This window comes from Apodemus sylvaticus, chromosome 2, assembly GCF_947179515.1.
Source record: "Apodemus sylvaticus chromosome 2, mApoSyl1.1, whole genome shotgun sequence".
NCBI lineage: Eukaryota > Metazoa > Chordata > Mammalia > Rodentia > Muridae > Apodemus > Apodemus sylvaticus.
The window spans coordinates 100,045,907-100,072,016 of record NC_067473.1 but is presented as its reverse complement, the minus strand read 5'-3'; the positions used below and the strand labels follow the sequence as shown (position 1 = coordinate 100,072,016).

The 26,110-nt window shown below is 40.1% G+C and overlaps 1 long non-coding RNA gene and 1 gene segment (V, D, J or C); both read left to right on the top strand.

Annotated features, from left to right (window-relative positions):
* The window catches only part of LOC127677182 (uncharacterized), a 326,506-nt gene that overhangs the window by 84,290 nt on the left and 216,106 nt on the right, over nt 1-26,110 (top strand). The gene's annotated exons all lie outside the window — the stretch shown is intronic.
* Nucleotides 7,460-8,275, top strand: LOC127677142 (immunoglobulin kappa variable 4-1-like). The segment is given in 2 exon segments: nt 7,460-7,607; nt 7,809-8,275. Coding segments are annotated over 2 exon segments (561 nt in total).

Here is a 26,110-nt window from a genome sequence, read left to right as displayed (position 1 = left end):
TTACACAATATCTTTCCACACACCCAGCTCTGCAAAGAATAATAGGAGGAAAACTCCAATACAAGGAGGGAAACTACACCCTGGAAAAAGCAAGATAGTTACCTTCCTTCATCAAACCCAAAAGAAGATAACCACTCAAATATAAAAAGAACATCAGAAATGACAGGAAGTAATAATCACTATTCCCTAATATCATTTAACATCAATGGTCTCAATTCCCCAATAAAAAGACATAGACTAACAGACTGGATAAGGAAACAGGACCCTACAATTTGCTGTATACAGGAGACACACCTCAGTGTCACAGATAAAAACTACCTTAGAGTAAAAGGCTGGAAGACAATCTTACAAGCCAATGGTCACAAGAAACGAGCAGGAGTAGCCATTCTAATATCAGATAAAATTGACTTTTCAACCTAAAGTCATCAAAAGAGACACAGGACACTTCTTGCTGGTCTAAGGAAAAATCCACCAAAAGAACTTTCAATTCTGAACATCTATGCGCCAAATGCAAGGGCACCCTCATTCATAAAAGAAATTTTACTAAAGATCAAAGCACACATTGCACCTAACACAATAATTGTGGGGGACTTCAACACTCCACTCTCCTCAATGGACCGATCGGGAAAACAGAAATTAAACAGGGACACAGTAAAACTAATTGAAGCTTTGGACCAATTGGATTTGACTGATATTTATAGAACATTTCACCCTAAAGCAAAAGAATATACCTTTTTCTGAGCACCTCATGGTACCTTCTCCAAAATCGACCATATAATTGGACACAAGGCAGACCTCAACAAATATAAGATGATCGAACTAATCCTATGCCTCCTATCAGATCACTATGGTGTAAGAGTGATTTTCAATAGCAACAAAAACAACAGAAAGCCCACATACACATGGAGGCTGAATAATACTCTACTCAATGACACCCTTACCAAAGAAGAAATAAAGAAAGAAATCAGAGACTTTTTAGAATTTAATGAAAATGAAGGTACAACATACCCAAATCTTTGGGACACAATGAAAGCAGTGCTAAGAGGAAAACTCATAGCCCTGAGTGCCTCCAAAAAGAAAATGGAGAGAGCATACACTAGCAGCTTAACGACACACCTGAAAGTCCTGGAACAAAAAGAAGCCAATTCACCCAGGAGGAGTAGAAGACAGGAAATCATCAAACTCAGGGCTGAAATCAATCAATTGGAAACAAAGAGAACCGTACAAAGAATTAACGAATCCAGGAGCTGGTTCTTTGAGAAAATCAACAAGATAGAAAAACTCTTAGCCAGACTGACCAAAGGGCACAGAGAAAGTATCCAAATTAACAAACTTAGAAATGAAAAGGGAGATATAGCAATGGAAACTGAGGAAATCCAAAAAATCATCTGATCCTACTACAAGAGCCTATACTCAACACAACTGGAGAATCTGGAGGAAATGGACAATTTCCTAGACAGATACCAAATACCAAAATTAAATCAGGACCAAATAGATCATCTAAACAGTCCCATAACCCTAAAGAAATAGAAGGAGTCACAGAAAGTCTTCCAACCAAAAAAAGCATAGGACTTGATGGTTTCAGTGCAGAATTCTATCAGACCTTCAAAGAAGAGTTAACACCAATACTCTTCAAACTATTCCACAAAATAGAAACATAAGGAACACTACCCAATTCCTTCTACGAAACCACAATTACGCTGATACCAAAACCACACAAAGATCCAACAAAGAAAGAGAACTTCAGAACAATTTCTCTTATGAACACCGATGCAAAAATACTCAATAAAATTCTTGCCAACTGAATCCAAGAACACATCAAAACGGTCATGCAACATGATCAAGTAGGCTTTATCCCGGAAATGCAGGGTTGGTTCAATATACGGAAATCCATCAATGCAATCCACTACGTAAGCAAACTCAAAGAAAAAAACCACATGGTCATTTCATTGGATGCTGAAAAAGCATTTGACAAAATTCAGCATCCTTTCATGCTTAAAGTCTTGGAAAGAACAGGAATTCAAGGCCCATACCTAAACATAGTAAACGCAATATACAGCAAACCGGTAGCCAGCATCAAACTAAAGGGAGAGAAACTTGAAGCAATCCCACTAAAATCAGGGACTAGACAGGGCTGCCCCCTCTCTCCTTATCTTTTCAATATTGTACTTGAGGGACTAGCTTGGGCGATTCGACAACATAAGGAGGTCAAAGGGATACAAATTGGAAAGGACGAAGTCAAACTATCATTATTTGCAGATGACATGATAGTCTACCTAAGTGACCCAAAAAACTCCACTAGAGAACTCCTACAGCTGAAACAACTTCAGCAAAGTGGTAGGTTATAAAATCAACACAAGCAAATCAGTGGCCTTCCTATACTCAAAGGATAAGCAGGCTGAGAAAGAAATTAGGGAAATGACCCCCTTCACAATAGCCACAAACAGTATAAAGTATCTTGTGGTGACTCTTACCAAACATGTGAAAGATCTTTATGACAAGAACTTCAAGACTCTGAAGAAGGAAATGGAAGAAGACCTCAAAAAATGGGAAAACCTCCCATGCTCATGGATCGGCAGGATCAGTATAGTTAAAATGGCCATTTTGCCAAAAGCAATATACAGATTCAATGCAATACCCATCAAAATCCCAACTCATTTCTTCACAGAGTTAGAAAGAGCAATTAACAAATTCATCTGGAATAACAAAAAACCCAGGATAGCTAAAACTATTCTCAGCAACAAAAGAAAGTCTGGGGGAATCAGTATCCCTGACCTCAAGCAATACTACAGAGCAATAGTGTTAAAAACTGCATGGTATTGGTACAGTGACAGACAGGAGGATCAATGGAACAGGATTGAAGATCCAGAAATGAACCCACACACCTATGGTCACTTGATCCTCGACAAAGGGGCTGAAAACATCCAATGGAAAAAAGATAGCCTTTTCAACAAATGGTGCTGGTTCAACTGGAGGTCAGCATGCAGAAGAATGCGAATTGATCCATCCTTGTCTCCTTGTACTAAACTCAAATCCAAATGGATCAAGGACCTCCACATAAAGCTAGACACTCTGAAGCTAATAGAAAAGAAACAGGGGAAGACCCTTGAGGACATCGGTACAGGGAGAAAGTTTCTGAACAGAACACCAATAGTGTATGCTCTAAGATCAAACATTGACAAATGGGACCTCATAAAAGTACAAAGTTTCTGTAAGGCAAAGGACACCATCAAGATGACAAATCGGCAACCAACAAATTGGGAAAAGATCTTCACCAATCCTACATCAGATAGAGGGCTAATATCCAATATATATAAAGAACTCAAGAAGTTAGACTCCAGAAAACCAAACAACCCTATTAATAAATGGGGTACAGAATTAAACAAAGAATTTTCACCTGAAGAACTTCGGATGGCAAAGAAGCATCTTAAAAAATGCTCAACTTCATTAGTCATTAGGGAAATGCAAATGAAAACAACTCTGAGATTTCACCTTACACCAGTCAGAATGGCTAAGATTAAAAATTCAGGAGACAGCAGGTGTTGGAGAGGGTGTGGAGAAAGAGGAACACTCCTCCACTGCTGGTGGGGTTGCAAATTGGTACAACCACTGTGGAAATCAGTCTGGCGGTTCCTCCGAAAACTGGGCACCTCACTTCCAGAAGATCCTGCTATACCACTCCTGGGCATATACCCAGAGGATTCCCCACCATGTAATAAGGGTACATGCTCTACTATGTTCATAGCAGCTCTATTTATAATTTCCAGATGCTGGAAAGAACCCAGATATCCCTCAACAGAAGAGTGAATGCAAAAATGTGGTATATCTACACAATGGAGTACTATTCAGTCATTAGAAACAATGAATTAATGAAATTCGTAGGCAAATGGATGGAGCTAGAGAACATCATACTAAGTGAGGTAACCCAGACTCAAAAGGTGAATCATGGTATGCACTCACTAATAAGTGGATATTAACCAGAAAATTGGAATACCCAAAACATAATCCACACATCAAATGAGGTACAAGAAGAAAGGAGGAGTGGCCCCTTGTTTTGGAAAGACTCAGTGAAGCAGTATTTGGCAAAACCAGAACGGGGAAGTGGGAAGGGGTGGGTGGGAGGACAGGGGGAGAGAAGGGAGCTTATGGGACTTTCAGGGAGTGGGAGGCTAGAAAAGGGGAAATCATTTGAAATGTAAATAAAAAAATATATCGAATAAAAAAAAGAATTTTATTTAGTAGTTTTGCATCGATATTCAGAAGGGAAATTGGCCTGAAATTCTCTTTCTTCGTTGGATCTTTGTGTGGTTTTCGTATGAGCGTAATAGTGGCTTAGAAGAAGGAGTTGGGTAGTGTTCCTTCTGTTTCTATTTGGTGGAAAAGTTTGAAGAGTATTGGTGTTAAGTCTTCTTTGACGGTCTGATAGAATTCTGCACTGAAACCATCTGGTCTTGTGCTTTTTTTTGGTCAGAAGCCTATCTATGACCCCTTCTATTTCTTTCTGGGTTATGGGTCTGTTTAGATGGTCTATTTGAACCTGGTTTAATTTTGGTAATTGGTATCTGTCTACGAAAATATCCCTTTCTTCCAGATTCTCCAGTTGTGTTGAGTACAGGTTTTTGTAGCAGGATCTGATGATTTTTTGAATTTCCTCGGTTTCTGTTGTAATATCTCCATTTTCATTTCTAATTTTGTTAATTTGGATACTTTTTCTGTGCCCTTTGGTTAGTCTGGCTAAGGGTTTATTTATTTTGTTGATTTTTTTTTTTAAAGAACCAGCTTTTTGTTTTGTTGATTCTTTGTATGGTTCTCTTGGTTTCTACTTGATTGATTTCAGCCCTGAGTTTGATGATTTTCTGTCTTCTTCTCCTCCTGGGTGAATTACTTTCTTCTTGTTCCAGGGCTTTCAGTTCCATTAATCTTTTAGTGTATGCTCTCTCGAATTTCTTTTTGGAGGCACTCAAAGCTATGAGTTTTCCTCTTAGCACTGCTTTCATTGTGTGCCATAGATTTGTGTATGTTGTGCCTTCGTTTTCATTAAATTCTAAAAAATCTTTGATTTCTTTCTTTCTTTCTTCCTTGACCAAGGTATCATTGAGTAGAGTATTGTTCAGTTTCCATGTGTATGTGGGCTTTCTCTTGTTTTTACTGTTATTAAAGACCACTTTTACTCCATAGTGATCTGATAGGAGGCATGGGATTATTTCAATCTTCTTATATTTGTTGAGGTCTGTCTTGTGACCAACTATATGATCTATTTTGGAGAAGGTACCATGCGGTGCTGAGAAAAAGGTATATTCTTTTGCTTTGGAATGAAAAGTTCTATATATATCTGTTAACTCCAATTGGTTCAAAGCTTCAATTAGTTTCACTGTCTCCCTGTTTAGTTTCTGTTTTCCTGATCGGTCCATTGGTGAGAATGGAGTGTTGAAGTCATCCACAATTATTGTGTTAGCTGCAATGTGTACTTTGAGCTTTAGTAAAGTTTCTTTTATGAATGAGGGCGCCCTTGTATTTGGGGCATAGATATTCAGGATTGAGAGTTCTTCTTGTTGGGTTTTTCCTTTGACCAGCAAGTAGTTACCTTCCATATCTCTTTTGATGACTCTGGGTTGAACGTCAATTTTATCTGAAATTAGAATGGCAACTCTGGCTTGTTTCCTGGGACCATTTGCTTGTAGAATTGTCTTCCAGCCTTTTATTCTAAGGTAGTTTTTGTCTTTGACACTGAGGTGTGTTTCCTGTATGCAGCAAAATGTAGGTTCCTGTTTACAAAACCAGTCTGTTAGTCTTTGTCTTTTTATTGGGGAGCTGAGTCCATTGATGTTAAGAGATATCAAGGAGTAGTGATTATTGCTTCCTATCATTTTTGATTTTAATTTTATACTTGTGTGGTTATCTTCTTTGGGTTTGATGAAAGAAGCTTAATATCCTGCTTTTTCCAGGGTATAGTTTCCCTTGTTGTAATGGTGTTTTCCCCCTATTATCCTTTGTAGGGCTGGGTTTGTAGAAAGATATTGTGTAAATTTGGTTTTGTCATGGAATAATCTTGGTTTCTCCATCTATAGTAATTGAAAGTTTCGCTGGGTATAGTAGTCTCGGCTGGCATTTGTGTTCTCTTATTGCTATTTATTTTCATTCATACTTAGCTTTTTTCTTTTGGATGACAACTATTTTTGATGTTGGGACTTATTGGTCTTGGTAAATTTATTCCTTAATTTAAGAAGGCTGCACCCCTTCTGGAGAGTTTTTTCCCAATATATATAATTTTTAATTGGATATTTTCTTTATTTACATTTCAAATGTTTCCCCCTCTTCAGTTCTCCCCTTCAGAAACCCCCATCTCATCTTCCCCTTCCCTGTCTCTATGAGGGTGCTCTCCCACCCACACATTCCTGTCTTCTGTCCTGGTATTCTCCTACAGGGGAGCATTGAACACCCTCAGGCCCAAGGGCCTCTTCTCCCACTGATGTCCAGCAAGCCATCCTCTGCCACATATGCAGATGGTGCCATGGGTCTCTCCATGTATTCTTTGGTTGGTGGTCCAGTCCACAGGTGCCTTGGGGGCCGGGGTCTGGCCTGTTGACACTGTTGCTCTCTCCATGGGGCTGCAAACACCTTGAGGTCCTTTAGTCCCTTTTTCTACTCCTCCTTCAGGGACCCCCGCACTCTTTTTAACCTGTTCACTGTGTCAGTAAGACCATCATAACCCAGTTACAATACTATTAATTTTTAAATTACCCTAGAACATATATTTCTGGAATTAAACACTCATAAAATTTTGGTTTACAGTCATAATAGTATGGAGAAATCTAGATTGTTTAATTCCCTTTCCATTCTTCCAGTTTAGAGCCCTGTTTCAGTTCCTCAAAGTGGAAGAAAGTACTTATTAGTTTCTTCTAGGTTTACACTTGGCTTGAGATTAAAGCTTTTTAGGTCCCAGGATTAAATTATTGTCTTTCAGGATTTCCACAGAATGAATTCTGAGGTTGTCTTTCAATCTCAGTCACCTAAGTCCCATTTTTAGCCTGGAAACAGAATGAGGCACTGTTTATAGGCCTCAGAATGGCTAGCTTAGAATATGGGAGATATTGAAAAAAAAATTAGCTCCCATTTCCTTTTTTTTTTTTTTTTTTTGCATTTCCTCTTTCCCAGCCTTTACCCTTCTTATCTTTTATTTGAAGTTTTCTACTTATATGTTTCTTTTGTTGTTTTGTGATTTGTTTTGATAGCCACCCTAGGACTGTCAATCTTAGGGTAGCTCTCCTCAAAAGCTAACTGATTTAAATGTCTTAGACTGTAACTGAATGCTGCTGTTAAAGCACCTAGCGTATCTCTGTTGAAGAGTCATATGCTGATGTCTTTCAGTGATCACTCACCCTCTCTATGAGGGTATTTTTGACTGTTGATTGACACCAGCCACTCTCACACACACTGCCCAGGCATTTGCTTTTGTATTTGCTGGCTGCTTTGCATGGACCCCTCCAGCCTAGCCCAGCTGCTCAGAATTTATAAACGAGGGAGAACTGAGAAGCATCAGACAGGCTCGTGGAACAAGATGGACTCACAGGCCCAGGGCTTCATGTTACTGCTGCTATGGGTGTCTGGTGAGAAATTTAAAAGTATTTTTATCATTTCAGAGTCATGTCTTTTTATATAAGAAATTTAAAATATGTGTAATGTGGAATATTTCTTCCATAATTAACACTCTGACAATGTGACATTACAATAACCTTTGACAAAATTCAACTGTAATATAATCTATGTTTGTGTATGTATGCATGTTCACTGTCTACTTATTATTTCAGGTACCTCTGGGGACATTGTGATGACTCAGTCTCCAACCTCCCTGGCTGTGTCAGCAGGAGGGAAGGTCTCTTTGAGCTGCAAGTCCAGTCAGAGTCTTTTAGGTAGTGCAAACCAAAAGAACTACTTGGCCTGGTACCAGCAGAAACCAGGGCAGTCTCCTAAACTGCTGATCTCCTGGGCATCAGAACGGTACACTGGGGTCCCTGATCGCTTCACAGGCAGTGGATCTGGGACAGATTTCACTCTTACCATCAACAGTGTGCAGGCTGAAGACCTGGCAGTTTATTACTGCCAGCAGTATTATAGTCTTGCCACAGTGCTTCAGCTTCCTACACAAACCTCCTGGAGAGTTTCACCAACTGCCTGTGTAACACACAGCCCTGGGTCTGCATACTTCCTCTTTTTACATGAGATCCAGGGTGCCTGAAACACATGAAAAAAAATTCAGAGCACAGCAAAGATAATGAGTTCACTGTCTATTATGTATGTGTATGTTCTTTTTGTTGTTATGAAAAAATTTCATATGAAAATACGAAAAAGAAACTTATCTTTCTGTTCCTTCTGTAACACATTTCCATAAACTCTTTTCCTTGAATATGAGAGATTCGTCTTTTTATAGTGTTGGAGTTCTGGTATTCAACATGAGACTCTATGGGCTAACGTGATAATGCTGATAAACAGCACTTTAAATTGTAGGCACTAGCAAACAATGGCTTTTGCTTTGTCTTGTTTCTAGAGTATTTTCTTACTTCATTATGTAAACTTCTTTATTTTTTATTTTTTACTTTTTCATAAATTCTTACTTTTTATACTTGTATTTATGCATAAGTGCACAATTGCCTTGGCACATTTGTGGAAAATTAACTTGCACTTAATTTTCTCTTTTCATCATGTTGTTTCTTGGGATCAAACTCAATTCTGATGTCAGGCTTTGTGGCGATTGTTTTTGCTCTCTAAGCAATATTGCTGTCTCTTAAATTTGTTAACGAAAATATATACATTATATACAAATTTCATTAAAACAATATTTTTCAAGTGTTTCTTATATTTTGACTATATTGTCCAACTGTCCCATTTTTTTCTTTTCTCTTTTTCTATTATCTTTTTTTTTTAACCTTAGTCTGTGTTATACTTCTATGGACATGTATACATAAACACATACACATACACCACATCTATCAACATATACAAATACACACAATCATTCATATATGTGCACACATATAGAGATGCACTCCCCCATATATATATATATATAAGCTTAATACACAACATATTTAGGATCCACAGACAAAGAAAATGTGATATTTATTGACCCTATTTCTTGGGCCACATCTCCCTCTAAAGTCTTCTTTTATGCTTTCCAATTATGAAAAATGAAAAGCCTCTCTGCACTCTAATGTTGGATGCAATTTTGTGTTGCTATATGCAAGCTACTAATTTTTAAATTGGATATCAATAGAATTTAAAGTTTTTAGATGGTAATAATTTGTGCTTCTCTGTAAACAATATGCTAACTTATCCAATCAGTATTCTCATTAAGAAACTTATAAGTTCCTAATGTTGAGATATGTCAGGGGGAAACTGACTTATAGACAACAGAATATTGCTGGAGGATCTCCAAATATCTTAAAGCTATCTGCCTAGCAATCAGTGTGTTCAGTCTTGCATGATGTGTTTGTGCCTAGGAAAATAGCTATTCCAGGTATTTCCCAAGGAACATCTTGAAGTGATGTATTTTGTGTTTTCTTCAATGTGACAGCACATCTGAGAAAAGCAACTTAAAGTCAAAATGTATTTTAGCTCATAGTTCGTTTTTTAGGCTATGGTATGTTGGCATCCTGACTGTGAACATAAATCAGGTTGAATATCATAGAGGTAGGAAATCTGGGGAAAAGCTGCTCTCCTCATGTCAGCTGAGAAGCAGAGTAAGGTAGGGTGAAGTCAGGGTCATGATACAGTCTTTAGAAGCATTCCCCTAGATCCTCAATTAGCACAAACCTCTTACTTTCCATCATCTCACCAAAAATGCTAATTATAAATATTCTGTGGATGCATTCAGTAATTCAGTCAGTGTTATCATGATTAATTCACTTTCAAAAGTTGGATCCATAAGCTGGAAACAAAATACCTTAGCTGGTAATCTTTTCAGAGACAATTCAGAAACAAACCATAATCCCAAAATGGCAAATGAGAACTTGGAGGCGAGAGACTCACAGGACTAAAAGGGAGGAACCTAGGATGAAATGCCTGACAGTATGGAGAGGGCACTTTAAGAGCTTACCTTCAGCAGGAAGAAAAGGCATCAAATGTGGGAGAGAGTTGCCATCCCCCAGTCATAACCTCTGACCCATATTTGTATTTGGTTATGAATCTGGATGTTTGTCAAAGGACTAGAAACAGATCTACAACATGGTCCAGTATACCACTCCTGTGTATACACCCAAAATACTTCATATCATATAACAGACATACCTTCACATTTATGTTCACTGCTGCTCTATTGACAATAAGTAGGAAATTTCATCAAACTACATGCCTACCAAATCAACACTTTCTAATGTAAATGCACAATTTAATATTACTCAGACAAAATAAAATGAAATTATGAATTTTTAAATGCATGGATAAAATGAAAGAAAATATACTGAGTGATGTCACCCAGGCCCCATCCTACAAAACCCACATCTTCCCATGACCTTAGGATACTAGAAGTAAACTGTCATTTTAGTGTCATCATCATGGCTTCTAGGAAAGTACAAATGGACTATTTGTGAGGCTTTCATTTTAGGAAGAAAAATAGTAGCATATATAGTTTAATTGGGATCAGAAAGGGACATTGGTGGAGGAAAAGTTCTTCTATCAGGTAATGGAGGGATGGAATATGGAAATGAAGGGCCAGAGGCTACATGAGAACACTACCTAGAAACATAATGTCTTGCAATTCATGTTTAAAAAATAATATGAGGAGATCTAGGACATTTATGATATGAAAAATCTGGGCGGGATAAATGCTGGGAGCCAGATGCTTAGGTAGAAATGAGAAAAGATGTGTTGGGGAAAGGAGTGGTAGTGCTGGGCTATCCAAAACATCAGTCTTAATAGTTTACAGGCTAATTCAAAATATCTTTAAAGTTGAAGGTTGCAAGAAATAGCCCAATTTGGTGAGAAAGTTTGCTCCAAGAAGACATGACTTATTAAAAATTATTTTAGTGCAAGGCATGGGTTACCTCCCTGTAAATTATTGTCCCAGAGGGATCTATAATACCGAATCAAAAAGTTTGGCATCTTTGTCATATGATCTTACCATCTATTTGTGGCAGGTAAAAACCTAGGAATATCATTTCCCAGATGCCAAGAAAGCAAGAGGCACCCAGGACCCAATGATGATGTCATTGACTGAAATACCCAAAAAAGGGGAGAGAGAACCTATACAGACCATATCCAGAGTTCAGGCAGGGCCCTAGATGGGGCCATCCACCCATGTCAAAAATGTAAACCCAGAATTTTTTCTATCTAAAGGAAATGCAGGACAAAGAGTGGAGCAGAGGATGAAGGAAAGACCATTCAGAGACTGCTCCACCTGGGGATCCATCCCATATGCAGACACTAAGCCCAGATACTATTGCTGATGCCAAGACAGGCATGCTGACAGGAACCTGATATAGCTGTCTCCTGAGAAGCTTTTTGCAAGCCTGACCAATACAGTTGCACATATAGCCAACCATTGGACTGAGCCCAGGGAATCCAATGGAAGATTTAGGGGAGGAAGTGAAGGAGCAAAAGGGGAATGCAACCACATAGGAACTACAACACTATCAACTGATTCCCCCGGAGCTCCCAGGGGAAATAAACCACCAACCAAAAAGTACACATTGAGGGATCCATGGCTCCAGCCACATATATAGAAGAGGATGTTCCTTATTTGGCATCAATGGGAGGGGAGGCCCTTGGTCCTGTGGGCCCAAGTGTAAGGGGGATACTAGAAGGGTGAGGTGGAAATGGGTGGTTATGGGAGCACTCTCTTAGAGGCAAAGGGGTGGGGGATGGCATGGGGGGTTTGCAGAAGGGAGACCAGGAAGGGAGATAACATTGGAAATGTAAATAAATAAAATTACCAATAAAAAATGAAAGTACCATAAAAAATTTCAGCATGAATGCTGAAGGTATTCCCCTAGTTGAGAAGTTCTTGATGGATGTTGAGGGAGTTTCTTTACAACTTTGGCTCCTAATACATTCTCAATTCTTCAGTGGATGACCCCACAGCTATGTATACATGTGCAGGGAGCTTAGCCTTGTTTGGGCCCTCTCTGGGAGGCAGCGGGAGAGGAATAGCATTGGCGAAGATGTGAGGGAGATCACAGAACGTGGTTCTTGGAGAGTAAAGATTGCTTTATATATTTTACCTGTCATTGTCTCAATTATACTGAGGCCAGAAGTGGCAGGCCTCAGGCACTTAATGCCCTGTTGTTAAACAGTAGGGGATTAAGTAAAGGATTAGTTGTTAAGACTCCTTTCTCTCTTGCTTAAAGCCTTGCCTCCCATTTGCTAGGCAAGAGAGGGGCTAGGAGCAATTAACTTTTATTGATACAGAAAAGAGTCCTGCTTGTAAAAACAAAAACTTTTACACAAAGCAAATATGCACACACACACACACATTCATGCACACATTCATACAAATATTCTCATACACATTTATACATTCTTTATGGACACATCTAGAAGCTATTTCGCCCAGGAGGAGTAGAAGGCAGGAAATCATCAAACTCAGGGCCGAAATCAATCAAGTAGAAACAAAGAGAACCATACAAAAAATCAACAAAACCAGGAGCTGGTTCTTTGAGAAAATCAACAAGATAGATAAACCCTTAGCCAGACTGACCAAAGGGCACAGAGAAAGTATCCAAATTAACAAACTTAGAAATGAAAAGGGAGAGATAACAACAGAAAATGAGGAAATCCAAAAAATCATGAGATCCTACTACAAGAGCCTGTACTCAACACAACTGGAGAATCTGTAGGAAATGGACAATTTCCTTGACAGATACCAAATACCAAAATTAAATCAGGACCAACTAGACCATCTAAACAGTCCCATAATGCCTAAAGAAATAGAAGGAGTCATAGAAAGTCTTCCAACCAAAAAAAGCACAGGACCAGATGGCTTCAGTGCAGAATTCTACCAGACCTTCAAAGAAGAGTTAACACCAATACTCTTCAAACTATTCCACAAAATAGAAACAGAAGGAACACTACCCAATTCCTTCTACGAAGCCACAATTACGCTGATACCAAAGCCACACAAAGATCCAACAAAGAAAGAGAACTTCAGACCAATTTCCCTTATGAACATCGATGCAAAAATACTCAATAAAATTCTTGCCAACCGAATCCAAGAACACATCAAAACGATCATCCACCATGATCAAGTAGGCTTTATCCCGGGAATGCAGGGTTGGTTCAATATATGGAAATCCATCAATACAATCCACTACATAAACAAACTCAAAGAACAAAACCACATGGTCATTTCATTGGATGCTGAAAAAGCATTTGACAAAATTCAGCATCCCTTCATGCTTAAAGTCTTGGAGAGAACAGGAATTCAAGGCCCATACCTAAACATAGTAAAAGCAATATACAGCAAACCGGTAGCCAGCATCAAACTAAATGGAGAGAAACTTGAAGCAATCCCACTGAAATCAGGGACCAGACAAGGCTGCCCCCTTTCTCCTTATCTTTTCAATATTGTACTTGAGGTACTAGCTCTGGCAATTCGACAACATAAGGAGGTCAAAGGGATACAAATTGGAAAGGAAGAAGTCAAACTATCATTATTTGCAGACGACATGATAGTCTACCTAAGTGACCCAAAGAACTCCACTAGAGAGCTCCTACAGCTGACAAACAACTTCAGCAAAGTGGCAGGTTATAAAATCAACTGAAGCAAATCAGTGGCCTTCCTATACTCAAAGGATAAGCAGGCTGAGAAAGAAATTAGGGAAATGACCCCCTTCACAATAGCCTCAAACAGTATAAAGTATCTTGGGGTGACTCTTACCAAACATGTGAAAGATCTGTATGACAAGAACTTCAAGACTCTGAAGAAGGAAATGGAAGAAGACCTCAAAAAATGGGAAAACCTCCCATGCTCATGGATCGGTAGAATCAATATAGTTAAAATGGCCATTTTGCCTAAAGCACTATACAGATTCAATGCAATACCCATCAAAATCCCAACTCAATTCTTCACAGAGTTAGAAAGAGCAATTATCAAATTCATCTGGAACAACAAAAAACCCAGGATAGCTAAAACTATTCTCAGCAACAAAAGAAAATCTGGGGGAAATCAGTATCCCTGACCTCAAGCAATACTACAGAGCAATAGTGTTAAAAACTGCATGGTATTGGTACAGTGACAGACAGGAGGATCAATGGAACAGGATTGAAGATCCAGAAATGAACCCACACACCTATGGCCACTTGATCCTCACAAAGAGGCTGAAAACATCCAATGGAAAAAAGATAGCCTTTTCAACAAATGGTGCTGGTTCAACTGGAGGTCAGCATGCAGAAGAATGCGAATTGATCCATCCTTGTCTCCTTGTACTAAGCTCAAATCCAAATGGATCAAGGACCTCCACATAAAGCCAGACACTCTGAAGCTAATAGAAAAGAAACTGGGGAAGACCCTTGAGGACATCGGTACAGGGAGAAAGTTTCTGAACAGAACACCAATAGCTTATGCTCTAAGAGCACGAATTGACAAATGGGACCTCATAAAATTACAAAGTTTCTGTAAGGCAAAGGACACAATCAAGAGGACAAATCGGCAACCAACAAATTGGGAAAAGATCTTCACCAATCCTACATCAGATAGAGGGCTAATATCCAATATATATAAAGAACTCAAGAAGTTAGACTCCAGAAAACCAAACAACCCTATTAAAAAATGGGGTACAGAATTAAACAAAGAATTCTCACCTGAAGAACTTCGGTTGGCGGAGAAGCATCTTAAAAAACGCTCAACTTCATTAGTCATTAGGGAAATGCAAATCAAAACAACCCTAAGATTTCATCTTACACCAGTCAGAATGGCTAAGATTAAAAATTCAGGAGACAGCAGGTGTTGGAGAGGGTGTGGAGAAAGAGGAACACTCCTCCACTGCTGGTGGGGTTGCAAATTGGTACAACCACTCTGGAAATCAGTCTGGCGGTTCCTCCGAAAACAGGGCACCTCACTTCCAGAAGATCCTGCTATACCACTCCTGGGCATATACCCAGAAGACTCCCCACCATGTAATAAGGATACATGTTCTACTATGTTCATAGCAGTCCTATTTATAATTGCCAGATGCTGGAAAGAACCCAGGTATCCCTCAACAGAAGAGTCGATGCAAAAAATGTGGTTTATCTACACAATGGAGTACTATTCAGCCATTAGAAACAATGAATTCATGAAATTCTTAGGCAAATGGATGGAGCTAGAGAATATCATACTCAGTGAGGTAACCCAGACTCAAAAGGTGAATCATGGTATGCACTCACTAATAAGTGGATATTAACCTAGAAAACTGGAATACCCAAAACATAATCCACACATCAAATGAGGTACAAGAAGAAAGGAGGAGTGGCCCCTGGTTCTGGAAAGACTCAGTGAAACAGTATTCGGCAAAACCAGAACGGGGAAGTGGGAAGGGGTGGATGGGAGGACAGGGGAAGAGAAGGGGGCTTACGGGACTTTCGGGGAGTGGGGGGGCTAGAAAAGGGGAAATCATTTGAAATGTAAATAAATTATATCGAATAAAAAAAAAAGAAAAAGAATAAGGAAAAATAAAATGGAAATTGAGAGCTTGGTGCTCCACACTTTAAGTAGGGCCCAGTGGGATGATTTCTCTGTCTTCAAGGGAGTATTGTGGGACCCATATTAGATTTTAAATGGTAGAATAGTAGAATGGTAAATCTGCTTGTTCACATAGACACAATGACAAGGGCCACTTGAGTAACGAGGATATTGAGCACATGGTCCAAGGACCTGAGAAGTACAAAGTTGAGGATGAGAAGCAGAGAGATAAGGCTTCCTCCAAGAACTCTCTGGAGTCCTATGCCCTCAACATGAAAGCAACTGTTGAAAATGGGAAACTTCCAGGCAAGATCAACGATAAGGACAAACAGAAGATTATTGATAAGTGCAATGAAATCATCAGCTGGCTTGATAAGAACCAGACTGCAGAGAAGGAAGGATTTGAGCATCAGCAGAAAGAACTGGAGAAAGTCTGCAACGCTGTTGTTACTAAGCTGTACCACAGTGCTGGTGGCATGCCTGGAGGAATGCCTGGTGGCTTCCCTTGTGGTGAAGCTCCTCCATATGGCAGTGCTTCTTCAGGCCCCATCATTGAAGAGGTGGATTAATTCAGTCTAAGCAGAGGGTGTAGCATTGTTGCACAGGAACCCGAAAATAACAAAGTAACATGAAATAATAAAACCATTTAAATTGGCACCAAAAAAAAAAAATCCAAAACCAAAACCAAAACAAAAACCCAAACCCAAACCAAAACCAAAAACCTTTTTTTTTCCCTTTAAAAAAATAATAATAACAATATGGTCTCAGTATGTATCCTATCCCATACTGGCCCCACACCGTTGGTCCTCCTGCCTCAGCTTGGCTATTGCTGAGACAGACTATCACCTTTCTGAACCGAAGCACAAGAAGAAGCACCAAATATGAGGTGGGGTTGGGAGGCAGAAGTGGGTCTGTGTTTTCTCTAACTGCTGCAGGACTGTTTGTTTACAATCAAATTGTATTGGTGTCTCCAGGACTGTTTGGTACAAATCAAAGCCAATACCAATTAAATGAAAAAAAAAATCAGAGACATTTTGTTTATTCCAAGATCAATGTGCTTTCTTGAGTGGCAAGAACGGGAGTGTATGCTTCCTGGCTCAGACTGAGGGTCTGAAATTGTGGGAGCCTGGAGAGGATAACACTTTTCTAAAAATGGTATGTCAGAACAGCTGGTATTTACCACATAGTGATTACAAGCAGTACTGCAAATCATTTATGGGACAAAGACTGGGTATTTAGAAAGTATATGCCTGACCTTGCTGTGAGTAGAATAAGGAGCATCCTGAAATCTAAATCCTATAGGAAGCCATCTTCAGAGGCAGAGGCAGAGGCAGAGGCAGAGGCAGAGGCAGAGGCAGAGGCAGAGGCAGAGGCAGAGGCAGAGGCAGAGGCAGAGGCAGAGGCAGAGGCAGAGGCAGAGGCAGAGGCAGAGGCAGAGGCAGAGGCAGAGGCAGAGGCAGAGGCAGAGGCAGAGGCAGAGGCAGGCAGAGGCAGGAGGATTTCTGAGTTCCAGGCCTGCCTGATCTACAGCATGATTTCCAGGACAGTCAGGGTACATAAAGAAACCCTGTCTCACGCCCTCCTCCCAAATATATACACAAGCAAATAAATAAATCCCATAGAAGAAAGTGGTCTTTGCAGACAGCCTTTTTAAGAACGCAAAGGGCAGGCGAGTTTCTTTTAAAGGTCATTCTTCAGATGATAGGGTTCAGGTGAAGTTCACTGACAGGATGCAAGATCTCTCCAAGGAAGAGCACAGGAGGCATAGAAAGAAATAGGTAGGCGCTGGATCATCAGGTGAATGCACACCGAGCTCCTGGCATTTTTTGCACCTCCTAAGGAAGCCAGCAGCAGCAATGAGGCTTCCACCATTACTGCACACCTTGAGGTACCCAGGAAAAACCCTCCGCAAGAAGCCCCGCCTCTGGTGCGTTCCTGTTGACCAGGAACATTTATCAGAGCCACGCACAGTTGTCCCAGGCGCGTTCAGGTCAGCCAGGCGTGCTCCTCTGAGCCGCGCGGACTGAGGGAGGCGGGTCAGATCTGCCTGGCGTCGCCGCAGGTCCCGAGAGGGTTCCCCAGCACTCCCGGGCTTCATCCAGCGGCCACGGCGCTTGCCGGCTGCCTAGACTGAGGACTAGGGCTTGTGACTGTGCCCTGACGTGAGTTTCCTGGCTCCTGGCTCCATGGTGCGGTCAGCAGGTGAGGGATCAGGCGGGCTTTCCAGGGAGGCGCCCTGGACTGCTGCTTGTTCGGTCCGCAGTGAGTTGGCACCTGGGGCTTCAGGCCGCTAGACTGTGGCCAGACAGGGGGGTGTGGGGCAGGGAAGGACGCTGGGGGCCTCCAAGAAGGGGCTGGGGGCGTGGCTCAGTGGTAGAGCCTCTGCCTAGAATCCTCCAGTGGAAGGCTGGGGGCGTGGCTCAGTGGTAGAGTCTTTGCCTTAGTATGTGTGAGGCTCTGAGTTCCATCTCTAATGCCTCAAAGAAAGGAAAGAGCCCAGGTGAGTGCAACTGATTGTGAGTGTTGCCTGATTGAAGCTGCATTCAGTTTTCATGGCCCTCGGGTTCTTAGCTTTTGCTAATATTAATAGATATTTCCTAGAGGCTACTGAATGGTGCCAGTTCCCATTCAATTTGAAATCATTTCACATTTTTATATGATCAAAATGCTTTGTGTTCTTGCCAAGAATCACTATGCAAATAGCATCGTTGCTTGAAAAACACATAATTTTTGAGACACAAACATATTCTGGAAACACTCAAAACTTTTATAGTAGAGCATTCACTCTCCTGTACAATGCCTTAAAGATGCAAGGGGGGTGAATATGTGATACACCAGGCTGCAAAATACCTTCATTTGTGTTAAGATTCTCTAGGGAAGCTATCCAACTCCCAGTGAGTAAAACAAGAGCTGGTGTTTTTTCAAGCATTAACCTAAGCATGTCTGAGTTGATTTGCATTTTGAATCAATACTCAATGGTCCAGGCTGTTCAATGCATATTAAATTTGCCCCTTGTCAGTGCTGGGAAAGCAGCTTCTATTCTGGCTCTTAGAGATGGGATCAGTTTCACTGTGGATGTTACTGCTCTGGGTTCCAGGGGAGACAATACAGAGATGTTGGGATCATCTACTGTATTGGGATCATACCACTAGTTTATTGGTTTGGGGTTATTAATAATTATGGTTTGTGATAGCTATTATTGTTACGAGGTTCAGTGGTCTAACTTTGGAGTACTTTGAGTTTATCTCCAATTTGTGTACTTTATCATTCTAGGATATAATGGGGACAAAAAAAATAAAGCAATAATTATATGCACTTATATCAACAGAAATCAGCCTCCCAAACTCCTGATCTATGTACTAATATAGAGTCTGAAATCTCTGTGATGTTCAGTGTCAGTGGGTTTGGGCCAGAGTTCCTCTTCACGATCTTTCCTCTGGAGGCCTATGATGCTGGGAGATATTACTGTGAGCAGAATAAGGCATTTCTTTCCACACTGCTCTAGGGTTAAGGAAAACCTCTTGGGGTTGATTGTTACTGTGGCTCAGACATCTCAGCTTTCCCTCATTCTCTGATATCTCACTAGAGAGCTCTAGGCATATTCGGGAATTATACTAAATTATGAAACAAGCTGTTATACACTGATATGCATGTGTGCCCCATCCTATATGCTTTATGATTTAATTATCACCCAACAAAATAAAGACCTTTATGATTGTTTCCTAATTGTTATTTATTCATTTAAATTTTTATTAACATACATTATTTTTGGATGATTGTCCCCTTCTTTACCTTTCTCCTTCTCACCTTCTCTCTGCATATTCCTGAAGGGTTGTTGGCCTATGTCTACTCAGCTACTGGGCACAGCCACCTGTGGAAGCAGAACTTGGGGAGTTTGACTCTGCTTATCCCACTCTGTGGCAGCAGTAGGGTGCTGGGCTGTATGGAAGTGCTGGGTAAAGCATAGTCTGAGACTTGGAAAAGGTAGAGCTGGTTCGGGGGACCCCGGGCCAGTTGCAAGGCAGAGACCATGGACTCTTAGACTCTTGGACATCCAGGCGCTGCTAGAAGTTCCAGAAGAGCAGAGTAGAGTCAGGGAGTCACAGGCTGGGAACATCTAACTCAGTGGGCTGGGGGGGGGGAACTGCAGCTTGTCTCACAGGGATGATTGTCCTTAGCTTGGCAGCAGCAGGCTTGGTGGCAGTTGTGGCTGGGAGAGCAGAGACACCTATAGGAGATTAGGCTGTGGATAGCTCCCCATGGCAGATCTTGGTGAAAAGAGAAAGCTCAAGATTCCAAACAGTTTACTTTCATGTTGGAAAATGGATGTGTAAAACCATATCCCACTTCTCTGGGCAGGCCTGAGATTAAATGCCTTTTGCAGGGAGGAATGTCTAAGAAGGGAAACTTACTGCTATGTCCTCTTGGCCTGTAGGTACCTCATTAGCATGGAGAATTTTATTTTGGGCCTATGTGACCACAGGTTATGTCTCTGATGTGAAAAGCCTGGCATGTGTTTCAAGTCAGGAAGGAGTCTGGCAGGGAGCTCGGAGTCACTACCTCAGGTGTGTGCCCACCGAGTCTCTGTCTTGGCTTGCTCTACCTTACCAAACTTCCTGGCATGGTTTTATGCCCCACATATTCCCCCACTCTCACATTCCTCATTTGACTTTCTTATCACTTAGGATTTACTGTTTTATTTCTATATGTTTTGTATTGAAAACGAATATAAATTACATTACTAGAAACATAATATTAACTAAATATATTGATTGTGTTGTGTTGTGGTGTGTGTGTGTGTATGTGTGTGTGTGTGTGTGTGTGTGTGAGAGAGAGAGAGAGAGAGAGAGAGAGAGAGAGAGAGAGAGAGAGAGAGAGAGAGAGAGTGTGTGTGTAACCCAGAGGATGACCTACAGGAGTTCGTTTTTCTATCAGGTGCATCTGGAATCGAACACAGGTCATTAGGATTGCTGTAAGTGCCTTTCCTGGTACCAGCTGATCAATCTTGCCAGCCTGTTGTACTATTTTGTTCCTTTTAATTATACATTTTATTTTAAATTGTGTATATATGTGTGTAGGGGAAGGGGTATGTGCATGAATTTGTGCCCATAGCAGTCATAAAGGGGCATCAGATCCCATTGAGCTAGAGTTACATGATGTTTAAATTAGTTGGTGTGGGTACTGAGAACCAATTTGGGATCTTCTGCAACAGCAGGAAGCACTAGGCCCCCTGATCTACCATTTCTTAATTAGGTACCTTTATACATTGACTAACTGCTTTGCCCTATGACAATGGTAAACTTAATGCTAGCTTTGAAATTACTCATTTAAACTCAAAAGAACATTGAGTAGATAATGGTGGGTTAGCCTCACAGATGTAGGCTTACATTCTCCTTCCAGTGCTTTTATTTTTTAAGGGATTTTATTAGTTTACACTCACAAATATCTTACTAAAGTTTCTTAGAAATATTCCACAATTATTCTTAGGGTTTAGTTCCAATGTTTCTATCTCCGTGTCTGTTCCCAAATTAAGTTCTTCATAATAGATTTATTTATTAATTTTTTGTCGTTGAGTCATAAAACTCTAGCAAGGAACCACAAATGGAAATCTCTCTTTTACTGAAACCTGGACACAAAACTAGAAACATTCCATGGGCAGCATCATTCCTTGAGAGGACCTTCAAACAAGACTGCTTTTCCTGACTGGTAGTAGACCAAAGAGAGTCTTTGTACATGGTGAGAAGTTCTTAAATGATATTGTATTTTTACCTAAATACATAGGACAATATGTTTAATTTCCTGGTTCTCTGTTTAGATAAATGTATAGATCTTTACTCTGAGGAGATGAACAGATAGGGCCATAAAGAACTTCTGTGTCTAAAAGGGACAGGCATATGATGCCAAAAGCCAAACCCCTCACCACAGACTATTATTTCCCTTAAACTAATATTCCTGTTTCAGTGGTTTGGATAAAAATGTTCCCCACAGGCTAATAAGGAGTGAATTCATTTGAATGCATTAAGATATGTGGCCTTGTTGGAGCACATGTGACATTGTTTGAGGACATATGTCACTAGTGGTCGGCTTTGAGGTTTCAGAATCTCAGCATAGCCCCAGTGGCTCATTCACCATTTTTGAGTTGCCCACCAATCCAGATGGAGAACTCATGTAGAACTGCTATGCTTTCTGCAATGACAATAATGGACTAAATATCTGAACTGTATGACAACCACAATTAAATGCTTTTCATTATAAGAGTTGCGCTGATTGTGGTGTCTCCTTAAAGCAATAGAGGTCTTAACTAAGAAACCTCTAGCACCAGATGCCATTTTCCAGCTCCAGGAATTTATGAGTTGGCCTGGGGCCCTATATAGGATGCAGTCAGTCAGCCCTAAACATAGAGAAAGCATAAGGATGGAACACAGGTAGAAAGAATCACAAGTTTGGTGCAGGTGAGAACAGCTATTCCTGCTTACTTGATCCTGCTTGAGCATGAGTGATGATTGCCATGCACTCAAGACTTAAGTTCAGCAATCATTACATTTGAAAGACAGATGTTAATAACATCTTATTTTCAGTTGGTCAATGAGCCCTCATCAGCTTGTGATTCTCTGGCCTGCTGAGAAAATAGGATTCCTTGCACCATCAATCATAAGGGAGAAATTCTTAGTATTTTCATGTACTTTGGCTTTTCCTGGCTATAACCTGGAAAATGGAGAAATATGGCCATCTATATAGGCGTTAGTTTGGGACATAGTCTGACATCTCCATTGTATGTGTGTGTGTGTGTGTGTGTGTGTGTGTGTGTGTGTGTATATATATAGATATATATATATACACACATATATATGTGTGTATGTGTATACATATATGTATATATTCTTCTAGGAAGATTCAAACTTCTCTAGACACTGTTACATGGAATCTACTTTTCTAGTTTCCCCCAGTACTATATTGCTAGTGTATAAACACCCCTCTGTGAAAATAACAGACAGGAATCCTTCATTTGCTCATCCCAAGCTGTCCTACCCACTATTTCCAGATTCAACTCTGAGGGCCAATTCATCTAGTCAATCACTATTAAGTGCTCACCCAGCTTAACTTTTCCCTTAATGGAAATTACAAGTAAATTTTGCTCACCAGAGTGAATTCTGTTTTGAAGGATTTAAATCAGATTAATCCTTATTTTAGAAGACTTTCAGATGACTCTACCTAGTTAATAGATTTACTAGGCTCTTCCTTCTCAGAATAAACAAATCAATCGTCAGTTGAAATGCCAAGACCAGACAAGTTGCTTGAAAGAAGCAGCAGCCAGCTGAACTGCCTAGAAGAGGTTTACTTCTAGTCACTTAGCCACTTAGAACACTGTTCAGACTATTGAACTCCCTTTAAGCTGTGCAATGTGTAACATTCACCAGCATTTCTGAAATGTCACCATGCAGGAGTAATCTTTGGTGCTATAGATGTCTTTGAGTCATTTCTTCTCCTTTAAGTAACCCCTAACCCAAACTCCTCTAAGTAACACCAGTAAAATTCATTAATTTATAATGTTAGATTATGTTGATATATGCACTATGATCTTTTATAGCCTCCCTGTGTGGGGTGCCTAAATGTGTGTTTGATCAGAAATAGTCCTGTCACACAACAATGTCCTGTGAAAAATCCTGCAGCCTTCCTTGAAAAGGAAGAGATGTGTTAATCCAACACTTCTTTCTGATTCTAGAATTTATATCAGGGGAACTGATTCAAAAGGATGCATCTGTAAGTGCTTCAGGATCATTCATTAGAGGAATGCCGCAAAAACTAGTAATTGCATTAAAATATACTGAAGATAATCTGACAATCACTGTCTTGTCTTTTTATAATAGATATAAAGAGGGAATGCAGCAAAAAGAAAGGAGAAGTAAGAAAAAGGTGACAGATCTTGTAGTGGCCTCACAGTCACACAGGGCTATGGATCCCTGGATGGTCTCTGAAGCTAATTAGGGCTTTAGGAAAGGGAGATAAACCTCCATCTAGAAGCCATAGCTAAGGTACAGTTTGTTTCTCTAGTCTGAGCCTTTTCTTTCTCTTAGTATCCTGTGAAAGACAAAACAGCTCAACTCCTCTGCTAGGAAGAGATATTTTTGTCTAAAAAATTACCACTATTATTCTCATGGTTCCATGTGAAACTAATAGATTTAAGGACAAACATGGGCTTTTGAGAAGACTTCTTGTGCAAGTAAGGGAAGGTGCAATGAGCTGAAAGCTCTAAGACTGTCCTTGCTAGTATTTAATGCTCAAACTTCCATGACCACCAAGAAGCTTCAAGGAAGGGAGATAAACCTCCTTCTAGAATCTGAAGTTTAAGTACAGTTCATTTTTCCACTCTGAGCCTTTTCTGTCTCTTAGTACACCATGAGAGATCAAGGAGCTCAACTCCTCTAAGAAGAGACATCCTTGTCTAAAAAAAAAAAAAAAAAAAAAAAAAAAACAACAAAAAAAAAACAAAAAAAACCCACTGTTATTCTCATGGCTACATGTGATGTTCTTTACTTGCCATTCATTGAAACAAAATAATTAAGCTCTTTGTGTGACTCAGAGAAAATCTTACAGGATCTTTACACTGTAACATACTAGTCCAGATTCATCTCAAGCACCCCACTTCTTCCATAATTAAACACATTATTTTTCAATATTGGAAGCGTATAGTGGATAGGAAGTTATGATAGACAACCTAAAGTTACAAGGTCTAGAAATTATGAAACAGATTCTGTAACAACCCATTATTCAGAGTTCAAAAGACCAATGAGGAATGGAGGTCAGTACAGGCCATTTTCATTAACCATACCATGGTCTTGATCTACCTCATAGCCCCTATCTCTATCCATTGTCAACACCCTCCAATGAAACTAAATAGTTCACTGTAGTAAGCCACCTTTTGTTCATCTATATTACAAGATGGCGCTGGCTAGATGCAGCTCCCTGGTAGTAAATTACTTTAGTACATGCGCAGTGTGCTGTATTTGTTATCACACTTACATGCTAATGAAGAACTCACTTAGTTCACCAATGAGGAAGCAGCTGGCTATCTCTCTTGGCAGACGGGGCTGAGTAGGCTATAAGAGGTCGGGAAGGGAGAGAGTTGGGGGCCGCCAAAAGAAGAAATAAGCTTAATTCAAGGTTCCTGAAATAAACCATAAGAAGGAAGAAACTCCCTGGTGTTGCGTCCTCCTTGCAGGCGAGGGTGGGTGTGACACCTGCCTGACCTTATTTTCATTTCCCCCTCTCAACATTGAGACCCCATCTAGATTAGACCTCAGTTGGACCTGTGAATACTGCCACAGTCTCTGTGAGTTCATATGCGCATCAATCCTGTTTGTCTGGAAGATACTTTTCCTCAATGTCATTGATTTCCCCTGGCTCTCAAAATCATTAAAGAATATTAAAAGATGGGTTAACAGACATGTAGATACATGGGAGCTAGGTATCTAGATAGATGATAGATGATAGATAGAAAGATAGATAGATAGATAGATAGATAGATAGATAGATGATGATAGATAGATAGATAAATAGATAGAGATGATAGATAGATGATAGACAAATAGATAGATAGATAGATGATAGATAGATAGAAATAGTTAAGTTCAAAGAAAGAAAGACAGACAGAAATAAAAAAAGAAAAAAAGAAAGAAAGAAACAAAGAAAGAAAGAAAGAAAGAAAGAAACAAAGAAACAAAGAAAAAGAAAAAGAACAAGAAAAAGAAAAAGGAAGGAAGAGAGACAGAGAGAGAGAATGATGGAAGGAAAGAAGGAAAGAAAGAAAAATGGATGCAAGATAGATTAATAGGGAGATAGAAAATGGATATTTAGATAGATGAAGGAAAGAAATAGTGACGGGGGGGGGGGTAGTTTATGCCTAACAGCCTTTCAGTTTAGAATTTAAAATATCCTGAGCTGAGATCTCTGCTATGCAATTCCTACTTATGTAGGTTGGAAGGCATAATAATTGATGAACTTCTAATTTAATGGTTATTCCAGAATAATTGATAAACTACACACTCCCAGGATATTCAGAACTTATAAAGATGTGATCTTCTCAGGGAGGCATGGCCTGAGAAGGTGCTGACATCTGAGGCATGGGTATCAGTACATTACTGTGTTTCATTGCCACTACTTTCACCTGCCTATCCTAGATAGAAAGCAGTGTATACCTGTTGCTTACCTAATAGACTAGCCACCCTCCCATTGGTTGTTGCCATAACAGTTTGCCCACTGGGTTTTTTTGCTCATATCTCCCCATGAATGACCTTCACCTCAAGGACTGAAGAAAGCTGTTTTCAGAATGAGGTTATTTATGCATAGCCTGGGTGCTAATGCTGTTGAACCCAGGTGATATCAGAGATAAGGAAGGCACTGTGCTAGGTCTAGGGCTCTCTTGTTTTCCATGTGCATTCTGTTCACATGTGAGATGAG